Here is a 20,250-nt window from a genome sequence, read left to right as displayed (position 1 = left end):
TCTATATTATCCTGAGTTGCTTCCCCTTCGACCCCTAATTCTTGTTCATTGCCTCTAAAACCATCAATGGACGGGCCGTCCTGACCACCAGGCATCCTGTACCCATTCTCCACCACCACCTTAGCCATGGGCACATTGGAACCTTGGAGAACCCTAGTGTAGCGGGACCAGTGAGCAGGGTCGCGCAAGGGCATGAGGACATAGTGTGCCCTAGTCTTCCCAGTATCAAACCTTCCCTTCATTGTGAAATCACCGCTAAACTTTGCATTCAAACGGACACAGAGGTCGTTGAAGCTATAAGGTTCATCAAACCGTTCCAATTCTTCTTCCATATCCTCAAACACACCATCTTCTCTTCTAACACTTCCTCCGTATAAAACTCTAACACAACAATCCATCTACAAAAGCATTTCAACAAACTTCATCAAATCGTCGAAATCGTCTAACTATACTAACTAATCTAATATTAACATCTATACAAGGCTAACTACAACAACTAATTAGACTAAATCCAATGTATAACTAGACTCAATAACTTTACTAACTAAACTATCTATACTCACTAAACTAACTAACTTTACTAACTATACTAACTATACTTTAATAATTTTACTAACTTTATTAACTATACTAACTACATTAGGGGAGTACCTCGTTGCAGCGCGCTAGACCTGGTAGGGAGGCGTGGGCGCAGGCCTCGGCGGGCAGCCGCCGTGCGTGGCCGGAGGGGTGGTGCGTCGACGTGCGGGCACGACGGCCGCACCGGGCACGACGGCCGCACCGGGTGGCTGGTGGCCGTGCCGTGCTTGACGACGGGCTGGCTGGCGTGGGCGGGCTGGCGCGGACGAACGCGGCTGGCTGGCTGGCTGGCGCGGGCGAACGCGACCGCGGCGGCCGGTGTGCTCGGCGGCGCGGCGGCCTGGCGACCTTGCTGCGCTGCTTGGGCAACGGTGGCTGCTCGGGCACTGGCAGACGCGGGCCACGGCGGGGTTTTATTCGGCTCTACCGCGCCACGGATTAGGGCGCTGCAGAGCCCTGCCACGTCACCGGTCGCGATTCCGGTCGTCGCTACGTCAGCCCGCTGCCACGCCACTATGCATGGCGCGGCACAGGCATTTGGTCACGGCAGGACAATAGGCGCGGCCAAAAATATTAGTTTAAAAAAATACCGATAGTGTTATATTTAAAATTAGTTTTAAAAAAGTGTTAAAATTAAAAAAAAATTCTGTGCTACTAGCCTTCCCGACGCGCGCTGATGAACGCCCTGCCCTTCGCATCCTAATTGCTGTTGCCCACGAAGATAAGCTCCTCCCATGGTACTCGCTCCATTTTCTTGAGATGCCCTGGTTCCTGGATCTTCACTGGTGTAGTATTCCTCTTTGCTCTGCCTACGTGTATGTGTATGTGTATGTGTATGTGTACGTGGAATAAGAAGTTGACGTCTACTAGGGCCTTAATTGGCGAAATTTTTTAAAAAATGGTATTATAGTACTTTCGTTGTTATTTGGCAATTAGTGTCCAATCATAATTTAATTTGGCTTAAAAGATTCGTCTCGTGAATTTCGTCTAAACTATTAGTTTTATTTTTTATTTATATTTAATGCTTCATGTATGCGTCTAAAAATTTGATGTGACAAAAATCTTAAAAAATTTTGCAAAATTTTGGGAACTCAACAGGCACCGGGATCCATCCATCAGATATTTTTTCTTCTCCCTTTCCTTATCCTCTGTCCCTACCCACACGCGCGCAGCCCACGATTCCCCGCTCCGCCAAGCTCCCGCGACCGCGGCCGGCGCCCTCACGCCCCCGCGGCTTGGACTGGCGCCCGCGCCCGTGGCCGTGGTCGGCGTCTCCAATCTCACAGCTTGGCTCGGGACCAAGAGGTGAGGGATACGCCCTGCGCGAGTGCGCGCTCAGCAGCACGATGCCGCTGCACTGTTCCCTGCCCGCGACCTGTTCGACGTTGTGCCTGCGAGCAGCGGCGCGGCCCGACGCCCGCTGTCCGAGCTCGCACGCGCGCCTCGTCGGCCTAGCTCTTTCTCGCCCGTTCCACCGGAGGCTCGTGCACACCGGCTGCGCGCGGGCGGGGACGAGCGACTCTAAGGCCGTGCAGCTGGTGCTGGGCGGCCGTGCGCGCGGCGACGATGGCGACACTGACTCCGACTCCAGCGATGACGAGGACGTCCAGGATCGCATGACGGACGAGGAGCGGAGGACGCTGCGCCGGAAGATACGGGAGATGATGGATCGGGTCCCTGAAACGGCGGAGCTGACGGACCCGGAGGAGCGGAGGGCCAAGATGCGGGAGCTGCTGACCAAGTACGAGCTGGTGATAGAGGAGGAGGACCCGGACTGGCCCGAGGACGCCGAGGATGGGATGGGCTTCAGCCTCGGCCAGTTCTTCGACAAGATCACCATCAAGGCCGAGAAGAAGGACGACGCCGAGGAGGATGACTCGGGGTATCAGAGCGACAAGGAGATTGTTTGGGAGGATGACAATTACATCAAGCCGGTGAGGGATGTCAGGACACAGGACTGGGATGCCTCCGTGTTCACCGATTTTGGGCCGATGATTGTGCTTGTGCATAGCAGGTATAAGAGGTATGATTCATTCCTTGCTCTTGCTAAGTGCTTTCTCGTTTCTCAAGTAATTTATCTCTATGGCTAGAAGGTCTGCATGATGTGTCTGTTCTGATTAGAAGGCCATATTGGTTTATGAGTGCTTGCACATTGCAGCTGAATAGACCTGATATATGCTGAATGTTTCTGTTTAAATTGCAAGGGATTTACTGCATTGCCTTGTTTCAATTATCAATGAATAGGTTGTGAATTTGTTAAGGACCCATTTAACCAAGTTAGTTCGACAAAGCATGATGTCCATTCTTGCAGACCGCAGGAGAATGAGATGGCGAGGGTTGAGCTTACTAAGGCAATTGAGATGTTTTGGGAACACAATCTGCCGTCACCAAGGGTATAGAGTTCGTTGCAACATCCTTTCAATAATTCCCTTGGTAACTGGCGCTTCAAGGAGCGTTTCAAGTTCTGACTATGCATATATTTTCTACAGTGTGTGGCTGTAGATGCCTGTGCCGAGCCTGACCTCGTGGATGCTCTGAAAGTTTCTGGTTTCCCTGAGATTCTCTTCACCAACGCGGGGAGGATAATACACCGTGAGAAAGGTTGGTTGTATGAGTTGTCATCATAGAGAAACACTGCTGTGGACTCCTTCATTGGGCAGTAGTATAATAGGAAGAAGAAGAAGAAAGGGTCGGCTGCCTCTAGCTTGGACTAATTCTAGCCTGTGGTATTCCTATTATTCCTGCATGTTTCTAGCCACTAGAGGCAGCCGACCCTTTCTTCTTCTTCTTCCTATATTATACTGCTGCCCAATGAAGGAGTCCACAACAAACACTTAACTGATTTGACTTGCATTCGATCAACTGTGTCGTGAAGTTGTCTGACCTTAATCTCTGGTGCTAGTTGTCCGGTCGGCGGAGGCATGGTCGAGGATGATGGCGTTCTTCTACTATAAAGCATCAAGGCCACCGTTCTTGTGTGAAACAGATGGGAAGGGTCAAGAAAAGGTCCCTTTGATGTCATGAGCACAACTTGGAGGCTTAGCTTTGTAGTAGAACTAATTTAGTGCCTCGAAGTTCGTATCAAATTTTTAGAAATATCAATGCACTTTGTTAGAACTTCACATATGTCATTAGGAAGTTTATGCTGTTAGGACTTAGGACTAAGAGTTGAAACTTATAACTGTTACGAGAAAACCACATTAATCAGCCTCTTTTATTACAGCTTCTGATGCAGTGTAGTGATGTCTGGAAATTCTGCCACAAAGATGGAACATTAGTACATAGATATAAAAATCACATGGATGGAGATATGTATGAAGTATCCAAATTATATATTCATTTTCTGAATATGATATGGTACGAGTATGGTGAGGATGTACGTGGCCTCTCAGTGGAGTGCAAGTGGACTTGTCCACGAGTCCGAAATGTGCCATTTTAAGTGGGTTGTCGACTTGCATCCCTACTCAATTCATATATTTTTTTTACTTCTATATAGATATCTGTAGGGGCATTTTTGTCATGAAAGCATGTCCTAGAAAGCTAGGGCCGTGTTTAGTTTGCAAATTTTTCGGTGAAATGGCACTGTAGCACTTTCGTTGTTATTTGGTAATTAGTGTCCAATCATAGTCTAATTAGGTTTAAAAGATTCGTCTCGTGAATTTCGTCTAAACTGTGTAATTAGTTTTATTTTTTATTTATATTTAATGCTTCATGTATGCGTCCAAAGATTTAATGTGACGAGAAATCTTGAAAAATTTTGCAAAGTAAAGTGCAACTAAACAGGCACTAGATATGCACATCCCGCCTTAGCTCCCGCTATACATCCCGACCCCCTGTGTGGGTGAACAAACACGGTGCAACGTGGCGTGGCCGCATGTGTGGTGGGCACATACTATGCAATGTGGGAGAGCGGGTGGATCGGGATGGTACAGTAATATAAGTTTAAGAAGCTGGTTGAGTATTTTGCAAGTATTGATATTAGGATGAGAACTTAGCACAAGATTAGGAAGCTGAAGCACAAGTTTAGGGAGCCATGTGTGCAATTTGCAAGTATTCAGATTGGGATAAGAACTTAGGACAAGTTTAAAAATCCGAATGTATAATTTAAAAATATCGAGATCTAAATGAGAACTTGGATCAAGGACCGTTAGTAAAATTTACTCTTTCCTAATCTATTGAATTCCCGCGTGTACAAAGCTATCTCCCGCATGATTAAAGGCTGGATTCAACTAAAATCTAAGATTGTAATACGGATGGCCTAGGTTCATGCTTATGGCTCGTGTAGAGTCGGCAATAAAATTTCTTTTGTCTAAATCTAAAAAAAAAGAAAAATCTTAACCAAAGTTTCACCTTAAAGAAAAACTTTCAAGCAGGCCCAAGCCCAATCAATCAGGAGGCACAGAGCCCGTCTCTCCCGGAGACCACGCCTCTCAGGTTCTCCCTCCCAATCCCCAATTCCGTTGTCCCTGTCTAGTCGTCGTCCTCCTCCCCATTACCCAAACCCTAACCCTAATACCGGTCATGGCGCTCACTACACGGGGCGGCGCCGCCGGCGGGGATCCGGCGAAGGCGCCGTCCGCCTCCACCCCAGTCTTGGCTTCCTTACCAAGCGCGACACCGAGGTCAAGCTGCCCCGCGCCACGCGAGTCAAGAACAAGACCCCCGCGTCGATCCAGATTACGGCCGAGCAGATCCTTCGGGAGGCCAGGGAGCGGCAGGAGCCTGAGATCCGCCCGCCCAAGCAGAAGATCACAGACTCCCATGAGCTCTCCGATTACCGCGTCCGCAAGTTCGATGACGTCATCCGCCGCGTGCGGTGGAGCGTCTCGGCGTGGGTCAAGTACGCGCGGTGGGAACAGCAGCAGGGAGACTTCGCGCGTGCGCGGTCCGTCTACGAGCGCGCGCTCGACGTCGCCCACCGCGACCACACGCTCTGGCTCAAGTATGCCGAATTCGAGATGCGGAACCGGTTTGTCAACCACGCCCGGAATGTCTGGGACCGTGCGGTGTCGCTCCTCCCCGGGTGGATCAGCTCTGGTACAAGTACATCCACATGGAGGAGCTGCTTGGTGCAGTTGCCAATGCACGCCAGGTGTTTGAGCGCTGGATGTCTTGGCGACCTGACACAGCTGGCTGGAATTCTTACATCAAATTTGAGCTGCGGTATGGGGAGGTCGAGCGTGCCAGGGCTATCTATGAGCGGTTTGTAGCTGAGCACCCACGGCCAGATACCTTCATCTGCTATGCTAAGTTTGAGATGAAGCGTGGCGAAGTAGAGCGGGCACGGCGGGTGTATGAGCGTGCAGCAGACCTGCTTGCGGATGATGAGGATGCAGAGGTGTTATTTGTGGCATTTGCAGAGTTTGAGGAGAGGTGCCGTGAGGTTGAGCGTGCACGTGCAATATACAAGTATGCTCGGGAAAGGGTGCCCAAGGGTCGTGCTGAGGAACTGTATAGGAAGTTTCTGGCATTTGAGAAGCAATTTGGTGGCCGTGAGGGAATTGAGGATGCCATTGTGGGCAAGAGAAGATTTCAGTACGAGGATGAGGTTAGGAAGAACCCACTAAACTATGACTCATGGTTTGATTATATCAGGCTAGAGGAGAGTGTTGGGAATAAGGACAGGATCAGGGAGGTGTACGAGAGGGCCATCGCCAATGTGCCCCCTGCAGAGGAGAAGCGATATTGGCAGAGGTACATATACCTCTGGATTAACTATGCACTTTATGAGGAGCTAGACGCACAAGATATAGAACGGACCAGGGAGGTTTACAAGGAATGCCTGAGGTTGATTCCTCACAAGAAATTCACGTTCGCAAAGATGTGGCTCATGGCGGCCCAGTTTGAGATAAGGCAGATAAATCTAACGGCTGCAAGAAAAATTCTTGGGAATGCAATTGGAATGGCCCCAAAGGGCAAGATATTCAAGAAATATATTGAAATCGAGCTTTATCTGGGCAACTTTGACCGCTGTAGGACTCTTTATGAGAAATATATTGAATGGTCCCCAGCAAACTGTTATGTCTGGAGGAAGTGTGCCGAATTGGAGAAGAACCTTAGTGAGACTGATCGTGCTCGATCAATATATGAACTTGCTATTGTGCAGCCAGCCCTTGATACGCCAGAGGTTCTGTGGAAGGTATGTTGTCTTGCAGAGCTGTGTTTGTATTCTTAGCTTATGCACATACATTATATGGTTTGTATTGTGGTGTATAATAGGTGCATTTGTTTTATTATTATTCCTAAACCAAATGACAGAGTATGAATGGTGTTGTAAATAGCTATTACTTCCTCCAACCCAAATTATAAGACGTTTTGGCATTTCTAGATTCATAGTTTTTACTTTGTATCTAGACATAACATATATCTACAAAAGCTATGAATCTAGAAAAGCCAAAACGTCTTATAATTTGGAACAGAGGGAGTACGTTGCCCTAGTTACTAAAATCACCAGAGCCCATTTCTTGTGAACAATCCATTGCTCTTTAGAGGTCTTTAAGAGGTACCATCCTTCTGATAAGAATAAGTTACTGTACAAATGTCTGATTTGCTAATTTGTTTGCAATGTTACCTATTTTATCTCACTGTTCGCCTACACGGCCGTTTAGCCCGTTTACACGCCGTGTAAACGCTACACAGTGGCTTGCCCTGTCCGTTTAATCAGCCGTTTATCCCGTTTAATCACTGTTTAGTCTGTTTAAATGGCTGTTTAGCCCTAATAAATAGCTAAACAATAGGTGACCATTTAGTCCGTTTAAACGCTAACACTCTGAAAGTTTGTGAAACTATTCAGGCTACAGAAACATTTATTTGTTGTTTGCTTGTATTTTTAAGTGTCATTTTAGCCCCTGTTCTCTATATGCCTTTCCCATGGAGGTGAATAGTCACAAATGTCATTGGACTGTTTGATCGTTGCTCAATGTAGTTTCGGATTTGTAGCCTAAATTCAACACATCTCTTGGTAGTATTCTAATTGAACAGGAAAGCATTGAATCTGACCATGAATTGTTCAGACATGAAAAACTTTGTAAGATATTAGTTGATCATGTTCATTCCTATATCAATGCCATGATGATGAGACTTTGTCCTTTCTTGGATTTTAGAGATCTGTACATTGGGTTGTATCATCCTAAAATTAATTTGTCTGAAGCTAAAATGCTATACATTTTTACTGTTCCTGAACCAAAATCCTTTTTTTTTCTTGGCACAACTTTTCATCAATGCTTCTACATTGAAATCTGTGTTATCAGAGCTAGTTTATGAAAGAACTTTTGCCCTGCTATATCAGTCTTGGAATTCCTTAGTTTATGTGATCATGAGTTGTTTTGCTTTAATTGCATTTTGCAATCTACACATGCTTGCCTAGGATGCTGTAGTTGATTTGTCTTTTGTGTAAGTACTTCTAAATTTGTTTAAGATTTTTTTATATATATGGATGCTTACCAACTCATGTCCTGCTCTTTAACGCACAAGAGTACTTGCAGTTTGAAATTGATGAAAATGAATTTGAGAGGACAAGGCAACTATATGAAAGACTGCTTTATAGGACAAAGCATTTGAAGGTATGGATCAGTTATGCTGAGTTTGAGGCCTCTGCTGGCTTGGGCGGTGAAGACAGTGAAAGTGAGGAGAAAAAGAATGAAGTTGGTTACCAGGAACAGCAGATGGAGCGGGTCCAAAAATGTAGAGGTAAATAATGAGTTAGAGATCAATCTTACATTGTCCAACCATATATGTTTTTGCATGTATTGACTCGTTGTGGACTAGAAATAACATCTTTGTGTTTTGATGATCAGCTATCTTTGAAAGGGCATTCGACTACTTTAGAACCAGTGCCCCAGAGTTGAAGGAGGAAAGAGCTATGCTTCTTGAAGAGTGGCTTAATAAGGAGGTGAGCTTTGGTGATCTTGGGGATGTCAGCTTAGTGCAAAAGAAGGCGCCCAGAAGAGTCAAGCGGAAGAGACCAATCCCTACAGAAGATGGCTCCACTATAGCGTATGCTCTTTACTCAATTTTCCCTTTTAACACTTCTCGAAAAGTTTGCAATATATCTTTTTCCTTTCTTTTCCTGGAGCAGTGGAATAAATTTTCTGACATGAAATTTGCTTAATCCTTCAGGTATGAGGAGTATATAGATTACATTTTCCCTGATGAAGTTGCTGTAGCACCAAACGTGAAGATCCTTGAAGCTGCTTACAAATGGAAGAAGCAGAAAACTGGTCATGATGATGAGTGATCCTGGCATCTCAGTATGGCATTGTCGTGAATGTTCTGCCACAGCCAAAATCAGATGTCTTGCAACGTTGTGGCTAGAGCTATCGGAATTGGAATAATGAATTTCTACATGTCAGAGGATGCTGTTGCCATTGAAAAGAATCGTGAGAATTACTTTTAATCTGAAACAGCATGGTAATTCCTTCCTTGCATGTGCTTTCGCTATTGCTTTCGTTAAAATACCCATCTCCTTCTCAGCTCAGTTAGTGGCAATATTTGTACATTTTGTAAACTCACAAGTAGTGGATCTCATGTTGTAAACCAAGACAATATGGATACCCATCTTCTCGATTGAGAATACGCGATAGGCTGCGGATCGTAGTTTTGCTGATGTAGAACATTAAGGCCTTGTAGACGCATTTGTTTAAGCCAATCGGGTTCTGCCCCGGCCTATCCTGGCGATTCCCCTTCACCCCGGCCTAGGAACTGACCCTCGAGTCGTACCACTTGGAAGGAATCCCCGAGTGATAGGTGAAGCAACGGTGCGGGATGTGTGGCGGCGCTGCAGCAGATCCACGACGGCGACTCGGTGCTCTGCACTCCGTGTCTATCTTCTCCAGCCGCCTTGTCGCCGGGAATGCACTGCCCACCTTTTCCTTCCCCTGCTCAGTTCTAGCTAGGGTTCTTGGGTGCGAGAACCTGGTGTCATGCCAGAGATTATTGTAGCACTTGGTTTTAAGAACATAACCAGATACATACCATATGTGAGCTCAGAAAGTTAAATCTCACGTATAGCTATAAATAAGCCCAGAAAGTCAAATCTCACGTATAGCTATAAAAAGGGTAATATCAAAAGACAGTGCTCAATATATAACGTACTTAGTATAAAGGATATAACCTTAGACAGCAAATAGCGAAAAGACAACTCCGATCTTCGGATGAAGACTTCAATTCCACAGTGACAACTGACTGGTTCATCACAAGCATAATTCCTCTAAACTCTAGCCATCTGGTACCCATTCGAGATTTTTATCCAAATAATTGAAAAAATAAAGCAAACGTAAGTATATGTCGTACTCAACAAATATAACATGGGGTTTATGAGGCTCAAAAGGCTGATACTGGTTTAACTGCGATTAACTTTTAATGAGTCATGGTTTAGCAATGGAGTAGCAACAAGTTTATTCACAAGCCCATATAAACATATGATCAGATAAACATGAATAATGAATAGCATAAACAATAATCATTAGTGAGCATCTTCATCATTTGTATCATCAGTGTTCATCATCTATACCGTAAGGGTTTTAAGGCCGCTCGTAACCGTGAGCACGACTGATATACCAGTTTTACACTCTGCAGAGGTTGTACACTTTCACTGTGAGTCATAATTTACCTTTTCGCCCATGGCGGCCAACCTCTTGACTCACTATCAAGGAAGGTCGGCAGGGTTCACTATGAAGCTTTTCAAAGGTTCTTCTAACAAGTTAGGCCCATTAGATTCACTCGGCAAACAGACATGGAAACCCCCTATCGAATGGCATAATTCCATCACGGCTATACACATAAGAGTAGAGGTTGTCCTATACCCGATTCGTCAAGCCATTCTTACGCCATAAAGGTAACCACTAACAAGCTAGAAAAGATCCTCATACTGAGCTAAAGTCAGAGCCATGTGGCCCTCACAGTTGTACTATAAGTCCCGGATGATCACTTACAGATAAGTCCTTAGTGAGAGAAATCTAGAGCACCATAAAATAGCCCAATGCTCTAGCCCCTTGTTCCATGTTGCTAAAAGGCATCTTTTAGTGTTTATTGCATAATTCACTAGTCAAGTTACAAGATCATGGCTTTAGTTTGAGCACTAGCATTATACTACCCAATGCAATATCCCATAGGTACCAAGGAATCTAGGATATAAAATAGCTAGGAAAATTACTACGGTTGTCAAGATAGACACATGCATATGATTAAAATGATATTAAGGTGAATAGGACAACAAGGATAATCTCATGCTATACTTGCCTTAAAACTCAGATCTTCTACAGAATTGGAACCTCCAAAAGACTTATTCTGGATCATCAACTTCTTCTATTTCATCAACGTACTTCTCACCGACTAGACATGATCATAAAGTACCACACAAGCATCTACGCAATCATACCCGAAGCAAACAATAGAACTCAATTAGAACAGTACACCAAACATAATAATCATCAAGTAAAAATGTTTTAAAAATGTTCTACACGTTGCTACGAACACGCAGACGCAAAAAGCACACTAATCAGAGCTATAACAAAAAATTATGAATTAAACAAGATTTCCTTTAATAAAATAATAGATTAAATCTAACCTCGAATTTCAAAAGTTAAAACATGTTTGATAATAGTATGAACATGTAGATTACGCAATTACGAATCTAACGCAACTTGAACAGATCAAATCGGAGTTAAAACGAAGATTTTATGGCTAAAACAAGATTAGTGGCAATACTGTAAATAGATGAAAGCATATTTTGAATCTACTAGAAAGAAACTACGCTTTTAGAATTGAAAAACTTATTCTAGAAATACACTTTGGACCGCGGGCGTAATTTTGAGAAACTTGAAGGACTCTTTTGCAAAAAGGCCTCGGCGAAAGGGTATCGGCCAACCTCGGCCTTTGGATCTGAAACGGAGGGCTCAGATTAGAGGGATGGAGGGAGAGGGAGAAGCGGCCGTCGAAACAGAAGGGCCGGCGCGGCGGTCCAACATGGGTAACGGCGAGAGCTCACCAGCGTGAACGAACTCGACCTTGGAGGCCACGGTTAGGCTCGGGGTTTGCACGGGACGAGTGAGCGGATGAAGGCGAACTCACCTAGGGTATTTGGAATGACGATGAAGGCACAGCGAGGGCGTGAAGCTTGGTGGAGTGGACGATGGATCTCTGTGAAGGTCGGCAACAGTGTGTGAGCAACAGAGAGCAAGAGAGAGAGAGAGAGAGAGAGAGAGAGAGAGAGGACTCGACAGCTTCATAACCTCAACGTGGAGCTCGAAAGAGGTTCGCGAACGGCAGCGAGATGGCAGATGGCGAGCACGGCCGCTGCGGCGTCGGCTCCCAACTCGACAAGATCCATCGGGGGCAGAGGTGCGGCGGCTTGTGATGCTAGGGTTGAGGGAGGGCGGCACAAGCTCAGCTACTATTTATGGGGCAGGTGGCGTGGGGAACACGCTGTATCCCAGGAGAATCAAGGCATGCGGCGGCGGGTCTCCATCCTGGACAGAGTCCGGCTCTCCTACGGCCGAAGCTAAGGGACACAACTGACGTGTGGGTCCAGGTTGTTGGTGAGTGAGTACGCGGGACCGCTCTGGCAGGGAGACAGAGGGAGGGAGTCACGAGCCACGCTTGCGAGCTTCAGCCTGCTTGCTGGGCTTTGCTGAGGGGCGCTGGGCCTGCGGGGTGGAGAAGGCCGAGTGGGCTGCGACCTTGGGAACAAAGGGAGCAGGCTGGGCTGTAGAAGAGAGGGAAGGGAGGAGCGGGCCGGCGGGGATGGAGAGGGAGCTCGCCGAGAGAGGAGACGGCTAGGCCTTCGGGCCAAAAAGGGAGGAGAGGGTTTTCTATTTTTTTTTTTGCCTTTTTTTAAAAGTCCCTTTTCAAATCATTTCAAAAATATTTGAAATCTTTTTAAACTTTGGTCAAAGCCACCCATTACAATAAATCCAATGCATACAAACATGTTGCTAAGTCTTATGATCAATTTTAATTTAATGAAAATATTATTTTTTCCTATATTTCATGAGCACAAAAAGGCAAAATTAAATCATTTTTCATCTATTTCAAAAGGTGCAAATTTTTGGGTGTTACAATTCTACCCCGTTAAGATGAATCTCGTCCTCGAGATTTCGAAGATGGTGATAAATGAGATGTAGGCGTTCTGCCTTTGGATCCTTCTTTACTTCCTCGTATAGTTCCATCTTCTTGATAAGGATCCCACTTTACTTTGCATACCTGTTAACCTTACTCTAAGTAACTTGTCCAACTAATTCCAAGATTCTGATAGGTACTCCAAACACCCCTCAAGTAACTCCAATTACTAGGCCACCTTTCCTTTTTACTCCATACTATCAATTCTCTTTCTTAAAATATTCACCTTCCAACGGAGCCTCCTTACTTTCTAGATCCAAAATAGGTTCTATCACCAACTTCAAAATATTAATAACTTTATATGCTTAGGTCAAGTTGCTCAACTCTCAAACACAATTCTAAGCCCATGGTGTCGTCCGAATCTTCTTAGCTAGTCTCTCCTTTGCTAAGGGTATCGGCAACGACTTTTGCTTCTCTAAATGATAGCACTTTTCCAAGTCATAAAACCTTGAAGGCTTCAATCCAACAATGATGTCACAAGCTCAAAACTGATGTCCTTTAGATTCTTGTGGTCCACTTAGATGTCACTTTTACGCCCCAAAAGATAGCACTTCCATGCTCCACAATGGATAACTCCAGATAACATGTTATGTAGTTCAACTCACGCTTCCTTAGTTGACTTAATGAACAAGCCACTACTTTTCTTCTTGTATAAGGACACATTCCACACCTTGACAAGGTGCATCATTGTAGATAGAAAAAGTCTTGTCCTAATCTGGCAAAGCTAATACATAGGTTTTACTTTAACTTCTCTTTTTTTACTCCCTCAAATACTTAGCTGAGGTCTTTTGATCCAAGCAAACTTAAAACCTTCTCTAGTAACACTATCAATATCTTGATGATCTGGGATAAACCTTCCTTGAACCTCTAACCAAATCTTATTATTAAAACTCTGGGTTTCTCTCACATCTTTGAGTGGGTTCCTATCACATCATTAACTTTCTTCAATCCAAATCTTCTTGTCATGCTTAGTATATCATTGAACTCTGCCTATGTTGTCTCAACATAGTAGGTCCCAAGCCCTGGTAAAGGAGGAGGGTTGTGTTAGGCGTGGTGAGCCAACGTTAAATCTAGCCATTCTAATGAAGATGCTTAGTATATCATTGGGATTTCCTGAGACTCCGTAGAACCATCTGTAGTTATCAGATATCTCATTCCTATGTCATCAACGCTTACTTGTCCTAGGTATGTTGAAGATTGGACTCCCTGCTAAGGATAGCTCGAATTGCAGAGCCATATTGACAAATGCATCCATTCCTCGTAGATGATCAAATAACTTATCAACCGAGCAACAAATACTTACTCTGGATGAGGAAGCCCTTAAGTGGTATACATCCTCTGAGTATACACCTTCTAATAGGTCATTCTCATATTCCTCAGGTGCAGGTTGAATACCCTCATACTCAATTCTTTCTCTTGACGGTGTTATTAGAAGCACCGAACGTTGGACATACTTAATCACTCCCTTACAAGCAGACAACCATCCCTTTCCAAGGATAACAACAATGTCCATTAACTCCAAAACTATAGGGTTTGCCTCGAAGTTTATCCCCTTTATGTCAAGACTAACTTTTGGGCATATGCGGTTTGCCTTCGTTTCTCCTCGAGAGTTAAGTATCAGGGGTTTCCTCATTGGAAGCATAGTTATCTTATGATCTTCTACACATTCCCTAGATATGAACGAATGTGACGCACTGGGGTCAACACAAAACCATGGCAGGGGCTGAGTTTACTAGAATGAACCCCACGACAACTTCCTTAGCTCCATGAGTGGTAATCATATCTACATTATTCAACCTGCCTTGAATGTAGTTTCACTTTAACTTATTTCCTTGCACCTGCTCCTTATGGACATTCTATTCTGGCTCCTGCTGCTGTAGATTCTAGCTTTGATTACTCAGCAAGCTTTTCAAGACAATCGTTCTTATAGTGTTTAATTTCACCACAACCATAATCTTCCTCACTAGTAGAAGTATTTGTCTTCATCAAGGTGATAGTAGAAGGTGACATACATGGCTCATGAGAACTAAAATGCTGCACTTCATCATTGGGTTGCTGATCCTGATCCGGATCTATACTCCCAAGCAGATTCATAGGACATGACTAATATTCTGCTTGTGTAGCAAAACGAAGACGAGTGTTTCTTAACTAGCGCCGAACGTCAAGCTTTCTCTTCTTCTCTTTCATCTCTCAACGCTTGTTCTCAATTACATTTGCTCTGTCCACCAATGTCTGATAGTCAACATACACCACGGTCACCAGCTGTAGTTGCAAACCATCATTCAGTCCTTTCAAAAAGCGTTTTTGCTTCTTAGCATCACTATCCACCTCTCTTGGAGCATAGCGTGACAATTGAGTGAACCGATTACGATACTCACACACCGACATAGATCCTTGCTTCAAGTTGAGGAACTCATCTTGCTTAGGGCCTATTTGGAACGCAGGAATGGAAAATAGAGGAATAGAAAAACACAGGAATAGGATGTAGTATAAAGCAAAAAAAATGCAGGAATCTAAAACAGAGGAATACTTGAAGTTTGTTGTTTGGATTGCAGGAAAATTTTGAACATTCATGTTTTCCCATGCAAGGAGGAAATAGCCGTTGGCTAAGTTAGCCGTTGGAGCCCTGCAAGTGGCGTTGCTGGTCTGTATTTTTTTTACCCTGGCATTGCTACATCACCCTGCTGCTCCTGCTATATATAAGCTTGTCGGGTCAGCATTGTGTGTTGTCCAGCAATATAATAACTTTGCCATTCTCTCATCCATCCATCACAGACAATAGCATTTCTTTCTATGGATTCAAGCTACCAGCGTAGATCAAAAAATGAAGAGGAATTTTTTCTCTTCGTACTCCCTACCTTACAAGAAGCTAGTTCATCCCAATCATCACAAAGGCAAGCCATACATACATCAGTCCGGAATGGAGCCACATTTATTGATGAAACACTAAATGGGCATGAAGTCTTATGCCAAAGGCGATTCCGTATGGAGAGAGAGATTTTCTGAGCTCTAGTTCGAAGATTGCGTGAAAAAGGACTTGTTGATTCAAGGTATGTCTCGGTGGAAGAGCAATTAGCTATATTCCTTTATGCAGTATCAAAAAATGCAAGCAATCGAGTATTACAAGATCAATTCCAACATAGTGGGGAAACAATTAGCCGTCACTTTGCAGCAGTGCTCAATGCACTTACACAACTCACATGCCACTACATATGCTTGCCTTCTCCACACCCACATCGTATATTAAGGCAGCCTAAATTTTCTCCATACTTTCAGGTAATAAAAAAAACTAGTTCACTTTCATGTCAATTTAATTATATTTAATACATGTAAAGTGGGCCTTTTATATTGACTTCATTAATATATATACAGAACTGTATTGGAGCTATCGATGGCACTCATATTCCAATGACTATTCCTGTTGCAAAACAAGAACCATATAGAAATAGAAAGCAAGGTCTATCATAGAACATGATGGTTGCATGTGACTTCGATCTAAAATTTGTGCATGTCCATGCCGGTTGGGAGGGGTCTGCTTCTGATGCAAGAGTTCTACAGGATGCACTTAACCATGGATTTAGTGTCCCCCCTGGTAAATTCTACCTTGTAGATGCAGGCTATGCAAATACACCACAATTTCTTGCTCCATACCGTGGGACTAGATATCACTTACAAGAACAAGGAAGAGCAGGTCAAAAACCACAAAATCCAAAGGAATTATTCAACCTTCGGCATGCACAACTATGGAATCATATAGAGGAGAGCTATTGGTGTATTAAAAATGAGGTACCCTATACTAAAAGCTGCTTCAGCATATGCCATAGACACACAGGTTGATATCTCTGTAGCTTGTTGTTTAACACACAATTTCATTCGGTTACACAATGGAGATGCTAGTTTGGTACATGGTGCTACCACAGATATCAATCAAAGCAACATGACCTGATGTACCAGAAGGCGATGACCAATATAGTAATGATGTGCCAGCATTTAACAACTTGCGACAAGCTGGAAATGAGATGCGAGATCACATAGCAAACAGGATGTGGGAAGATTACATTGCAAGACGTACAGTTCAGCGATAATGATGTACTACCATGTAACTTAACATTCCTAGGCATTAGAATACCTAGTTAGCTTGTACTACAGTTCAGTACTTTACAAAAGACAGTGACAGGTACTGTAAACTAGTCACTACAGGATGCTAATCCTAAACATCCCTATGCATTAGCATACCTAGTTAGCTTGTACTAAAATTTCTTAGGTAATTATTAGTACTGCAGTTTAGTACTTTACAAAAGACCACTGACAGGTACTGTAAACCAGTCACTACAGGATGCTAATCCTAATCATGTGAGCATATATGCACATGAACCAAAAGTGTACCAAAATATCAGTTTGCTTAGGTAATCTAAATTTGTCTAAGCAACCATCCTACTCGTAATGCATCACAACCAAATGAGAGAAAAACTTCCCTATTTGACGGATTGTCTTTGAAGATGTCTGCTGCTTTTAGCATATCTCCAGTTTGTAGCTCACTAAGCCCCTCAAGTACAGTGATGCATTTTTTGATATTGAAAGGATCATCTAGCTTCTTCTCCTCTATGGCAGCGAATCGTTCAATCTCTTCTTTTTTCAGCTTCAAGTACTTCTCATGAAAATGTTCAGTTGTAATAGTGTGCTTGGTCTTTTGCCTTTTATCACGCTTACCATCAACTGCCTCCAGAGTTGAACTAGATGGCCGGGCACTGTGACGAAGAGTTTCTTCAAATTGTTCAGGAACATGTGGTGCTATATTTATGGAAGATGGTCCATCTAGTGTTTCTTGAGTAAATGCATCATTACCAAACCAATTAGTATCATCCCTGTCCTCTTCAATATCAAAACTGAAAGAACCAGGAGCAGGTATACTAGCTGAAGGTGACTGCAGGTGCACATCAGGAGAAACTTGTGAAGGCGATATTGCCTTATTGGCATAATGATCCATACCACGACAACTTCTTCCTTCGGCATAACGCCCTATAAAAATTATGACAATATTTTAGAGTGGTCGTAAGTACTGTAATCACATCCAGTGAAAATAATAACTAATCAGGCTCATATCAACTCACCATCATATAAAGCAAACAGATCATCATAGTACGGAAATGACTTGTCTCGCCAAAACAGAGCGTCCTTATTCTTGCGTGCCTCCATTGCTGCCCAAACATCTGGTGGTGCCGTCACCATCATTCTATCGGAATCCTAGCCAAAACCACTTTCTGCCACCGAAATCTTTTATGGTACGAAATTCTTTTTTCATATCCTACTCCTTTTGTTTCACTTGTCCAATAGAGAACGACAAAGAAAATTTCTGATTGAACTGAGCCACAATACTAGTCCAAGCATCCTTACTCCATGCATTGTGTGTCCAAAATCTAGGCACATCATGGATTTTTAAGAGTTCAATAAGATATAGCCTCCTCTGGTGATTCCACTTAGCTCTATTCTTTGAGGTGACTATGACAAACATGATGAAAATTCCAGTTTTAAAATAAGTTAAATAACAGATACTAGAGATCCTACCAGGAGAAAAAAAAAATCTAGAGGCATAATATACAAAACGTAAGTGCTATCTCCTTGTGCTAACTGCTATAAAAGTAACTAGAGAGAGTGCTTCCTAGTTACAAGCACACAAAAATAACATCTATTACAGAAACTTAGGGAAAAGATAAAAGGACTCCATAGATCAGATCTTTAAATAGAACCTATGTTGCCGGATCCACAAATTCAGATCCAGATCCAAAACAAGGGCAAAATAAAACTACTTTTGAAGGGGAAGCAAGCCACCGGAATTCCGGAAAGGACCTATATGTACAACAATAATAATCGATGGAACACAGGCTGACAAAAACAAAAAGGGCAAGACAGCAACCCATGCACAATAAAAGTAGTTGAAAGGCACAGAGCAAGCAGGCAAGTAGTAGTCCTAGGCATGGCCGTGGAACAAACCCCCTTCTCTCCTGGCGACACTACATGGAGTTGCATCAAATCCTACCTGGTTCGTGGATTTCTTGACTTCCTCTAGATTGGTGGACATCAAGCCCCTGCACCGATGGAGTTGTAGGGAGAGACGAAGCAGGGAGAGGGGGATTTCGTGGGGATGGGCCGATTCGCTGCTGCTGGTTTGCCATCTCCACCTGTTCGTGCCAAATTTCTCTAGGGTTCAATCACCATGGCAGGAGGGAGGAGTCAGAGAGAGAGAGAGGCGACAGAGAAAACGAGAGAGAGAAGCTTTCCCTTGGGTCACGGTGGATGTTTTATTTCCCGTGAAACACACGTAGCTGGAAGCCTTTCCTCCGGAACAGAAACTACGAATCCTATGTTCCAAACGTAGTCACATGCTTTCTTTCCAGAGGAATGAAATCCTCCAAAATTCCTATGAAAAAACTATGTTCCAAACAGGCCCTTAAGTTCTACCTCACCTAAGGGAATATGGTAGGACCTAAAGCTCTCGCTAAACTCCTTTCAGGTGATCTGTCTAGCATTGTTGGGATGTCCATACCGGTAATGATGAGGACATCACTACTTCATCGCATACAAGCTAAGTAGAGGAGGAGGTCCAGCATGGGCGTCCAACTCATCTTTTTTTATGGTGGAAGCCCAGTCCAACTCAAGTTCGAGTCCGGTTCGGGCTCCAGGACCAGTCTGCCTTAAACCACCTAGGACGTATCTGGACTCCGTTTTCGACGATCCATATATGGTTGGAAAGCTAATTTGATAAGGAAGCCAATCCAAGTGGTTTCATGTCAAAAGACCTTCGGAATCAACGGGAATTGTCGAAACAAGTCAGCGTCCAGAATCTGCCAGGGTGCCGCAACACTGTCTTTTGGTCCGTTGGACCGTGTATCGTGTTTGGGTCCATTAGGGGGCGCGTCCAAGGGGGTGACGTCCAAGACTCTATAAATAGCAGCCATCATTCTCCTTAGGGTTTGGGTTTTGTTTAGTTCTTGATTTCCTTGTGAAACAGACATCGTTTTGCTACAACTGTCGCCGCCAAGGCCGCTTGCTGTGAACCAGGGCCCCAGTTCTTGATCTTGTTCACCTGTGGCGATTAGTCCTTTCGAATAAAGACTTGAACTCCTTCTTGATTTCATAAGCCTCATATTTATTTGCAATTTCAGATTGCGTTCATCCCGTTCTTGCTTGTGTTCTCGATTCGCTTGCAGGAAAGCCTTCGCGGCGAGGTCAATTGTGTTCGTGTGGTTGATAACCAACGGAGCAGTGGTGTAACGGTTGCGGGGGTCCGAATCAATCTTGGTTCGAAGCCTAGATCGTGAACGTCGAGTCTCCACCAATCGACGCTATCATACCTTTTGGAAGATCGAGCCTAGTCTACATCAAGTGGTATCAGAGACCTTGTTGCCCATTAGGTATAACTTTGTTTCCCCCTTTAGATTATTACTGTTTTTGCATTACCTACGGTCCACAAAAAGCCAAAAAAAAATATACATCATCACATATTCCCTGTCCTATAGCCTTATTGTGCCGCGCAAGTTCATCTCTGATTTGTGT

The 20,250-nt window shown here is 44.0% G+C and overlaps 2 protein-coding genes and 2 pseudogenes across 2 annotated transcripts; 3 read left to right on the top strand and 1 right to left on the bottom strand.

Moving 5' to 3' along the window:
* Nucleotides 1-1,690: 1,690 nt before the first annotated feature.
* Nucleotides 1,691-3,923, top strand: LOC136512648 (thioredoxin-like fold domain-containing protein MRL7L homolog, chloroplastic). The gene is made up of 4 exons (XM_066506607.1): nucleotides 1,691-2,602; nucleotides 2,891-2,972; nucleotides 3,069-3,180; nucleotides 3,482-3,923. The coding sequence occupies exons 1-4, from the start codon at nucleotides 1,926-1,928 to the stop codon at nucleotides 3,601-3,603; spliced, it is 993 nt and encodes a 330-aa protein (XP_066362704.1). The 5' UTR covers nucleotides 1,691-1,925; the 3' UTR covers nucleotides 3,604-3,923.
* A 468-nt stretch (nucleotides 3,924-4,391) lies between these two features.
* Nucleotides 4,392-9,502, top strand: LOC136513430 (uncharacterized; annotated as a pseudogene).
* A 5,872-nt stretch (nucleotides 9,503-15,374) lies between these two features.
* LOC136514112 (uncharacterized) lies at nucleotides 15,375-16,847 on the top strand (annotated as a pseudogene).
* A 134-nt stretch (nucleotides 16,848-16,981) lies between these two features.
* On the bottom strand, nucleotides 16,982-18,099 carry LOC136514114 (uncharacterized). The gene is made up of 2 exons (XM_066508097.1): nucleotides 17,808-18,099; nucleotides 16,982-17,715 (listed from the first exon to the last, which is right to left on the bottom strand). Exons 1-2 carry the CDS (start codon nucleotides 17,926-17,928, stop codon nucleotides 17,108-17,110), a joined length of 729 nt encoding a protein of 242 aa, XP_066364194.1. The 5' UTR covers nucleotides 17,929-18,099; the 3' UTR covers nucleotides 16,982-17,107.
* Nucleotides 18,100-20,250: the final 2,151 nt, after the last annotated feature.

The sequence above is a fragment of the Miscanthus floridulus genome, chromosome 16 (assembly GCF_019320115.1).
Source record: "Miscanthus floridulus cultivar M001 chromosome 16, ASM1932011v1, whole genome shotgun sequence".
Classification (NCBI taxonomy): domain Eukaryota; kingdom Viridiplantae; phylum Streptophyta; class Magnoliopsida; order Poales; family Poaceae; genus Miscanthus; species Miscanthus floridulus.
Note: the sequence above shows the minus strand (reverse complement) of the source record. Positions and strands in the feature narration are given on the sequence as shown.

Bases quoted from the DNA above. Each gene is read 5' to 3' on its own strand.
- LOC136512648 (XM_066506607.1), top strand. From the start codon at position 1,926: ATGCCGCTGCACTGTTCCCTGCCCGCGACCTGTTCGACGTTGTGCCTG. The intron at 2,603-2,890 runs GTATGATTCATT...CCATTCTTGCAG, and splicing joins GTGCATAGCAGGTATAAGAG to ACCGCAGGAGAATGAGATGG. The intron at 3,181-3,481 runs GTTGGTTGTATG...CTCTGGTGCTAG, and splicing joins GATAATACACCGTGAGAAAG to TTGTCCGGTCGGCGGAGGCA.
- LOC136514114 (XM_066508097.1), bottom strand. From the start codon at position 17,928: ATGATGGTGACGGCACCACCAGATGTTTGGGCAGCAATGGAGGCACGC. The intron at 17,716-17,807 runs GTGAGTTGATAT...TAATTTTTATAG, and splicing joins TCTGTTTGCTTTATATGATG to GGCGTTATGCCGAAGGAAGA.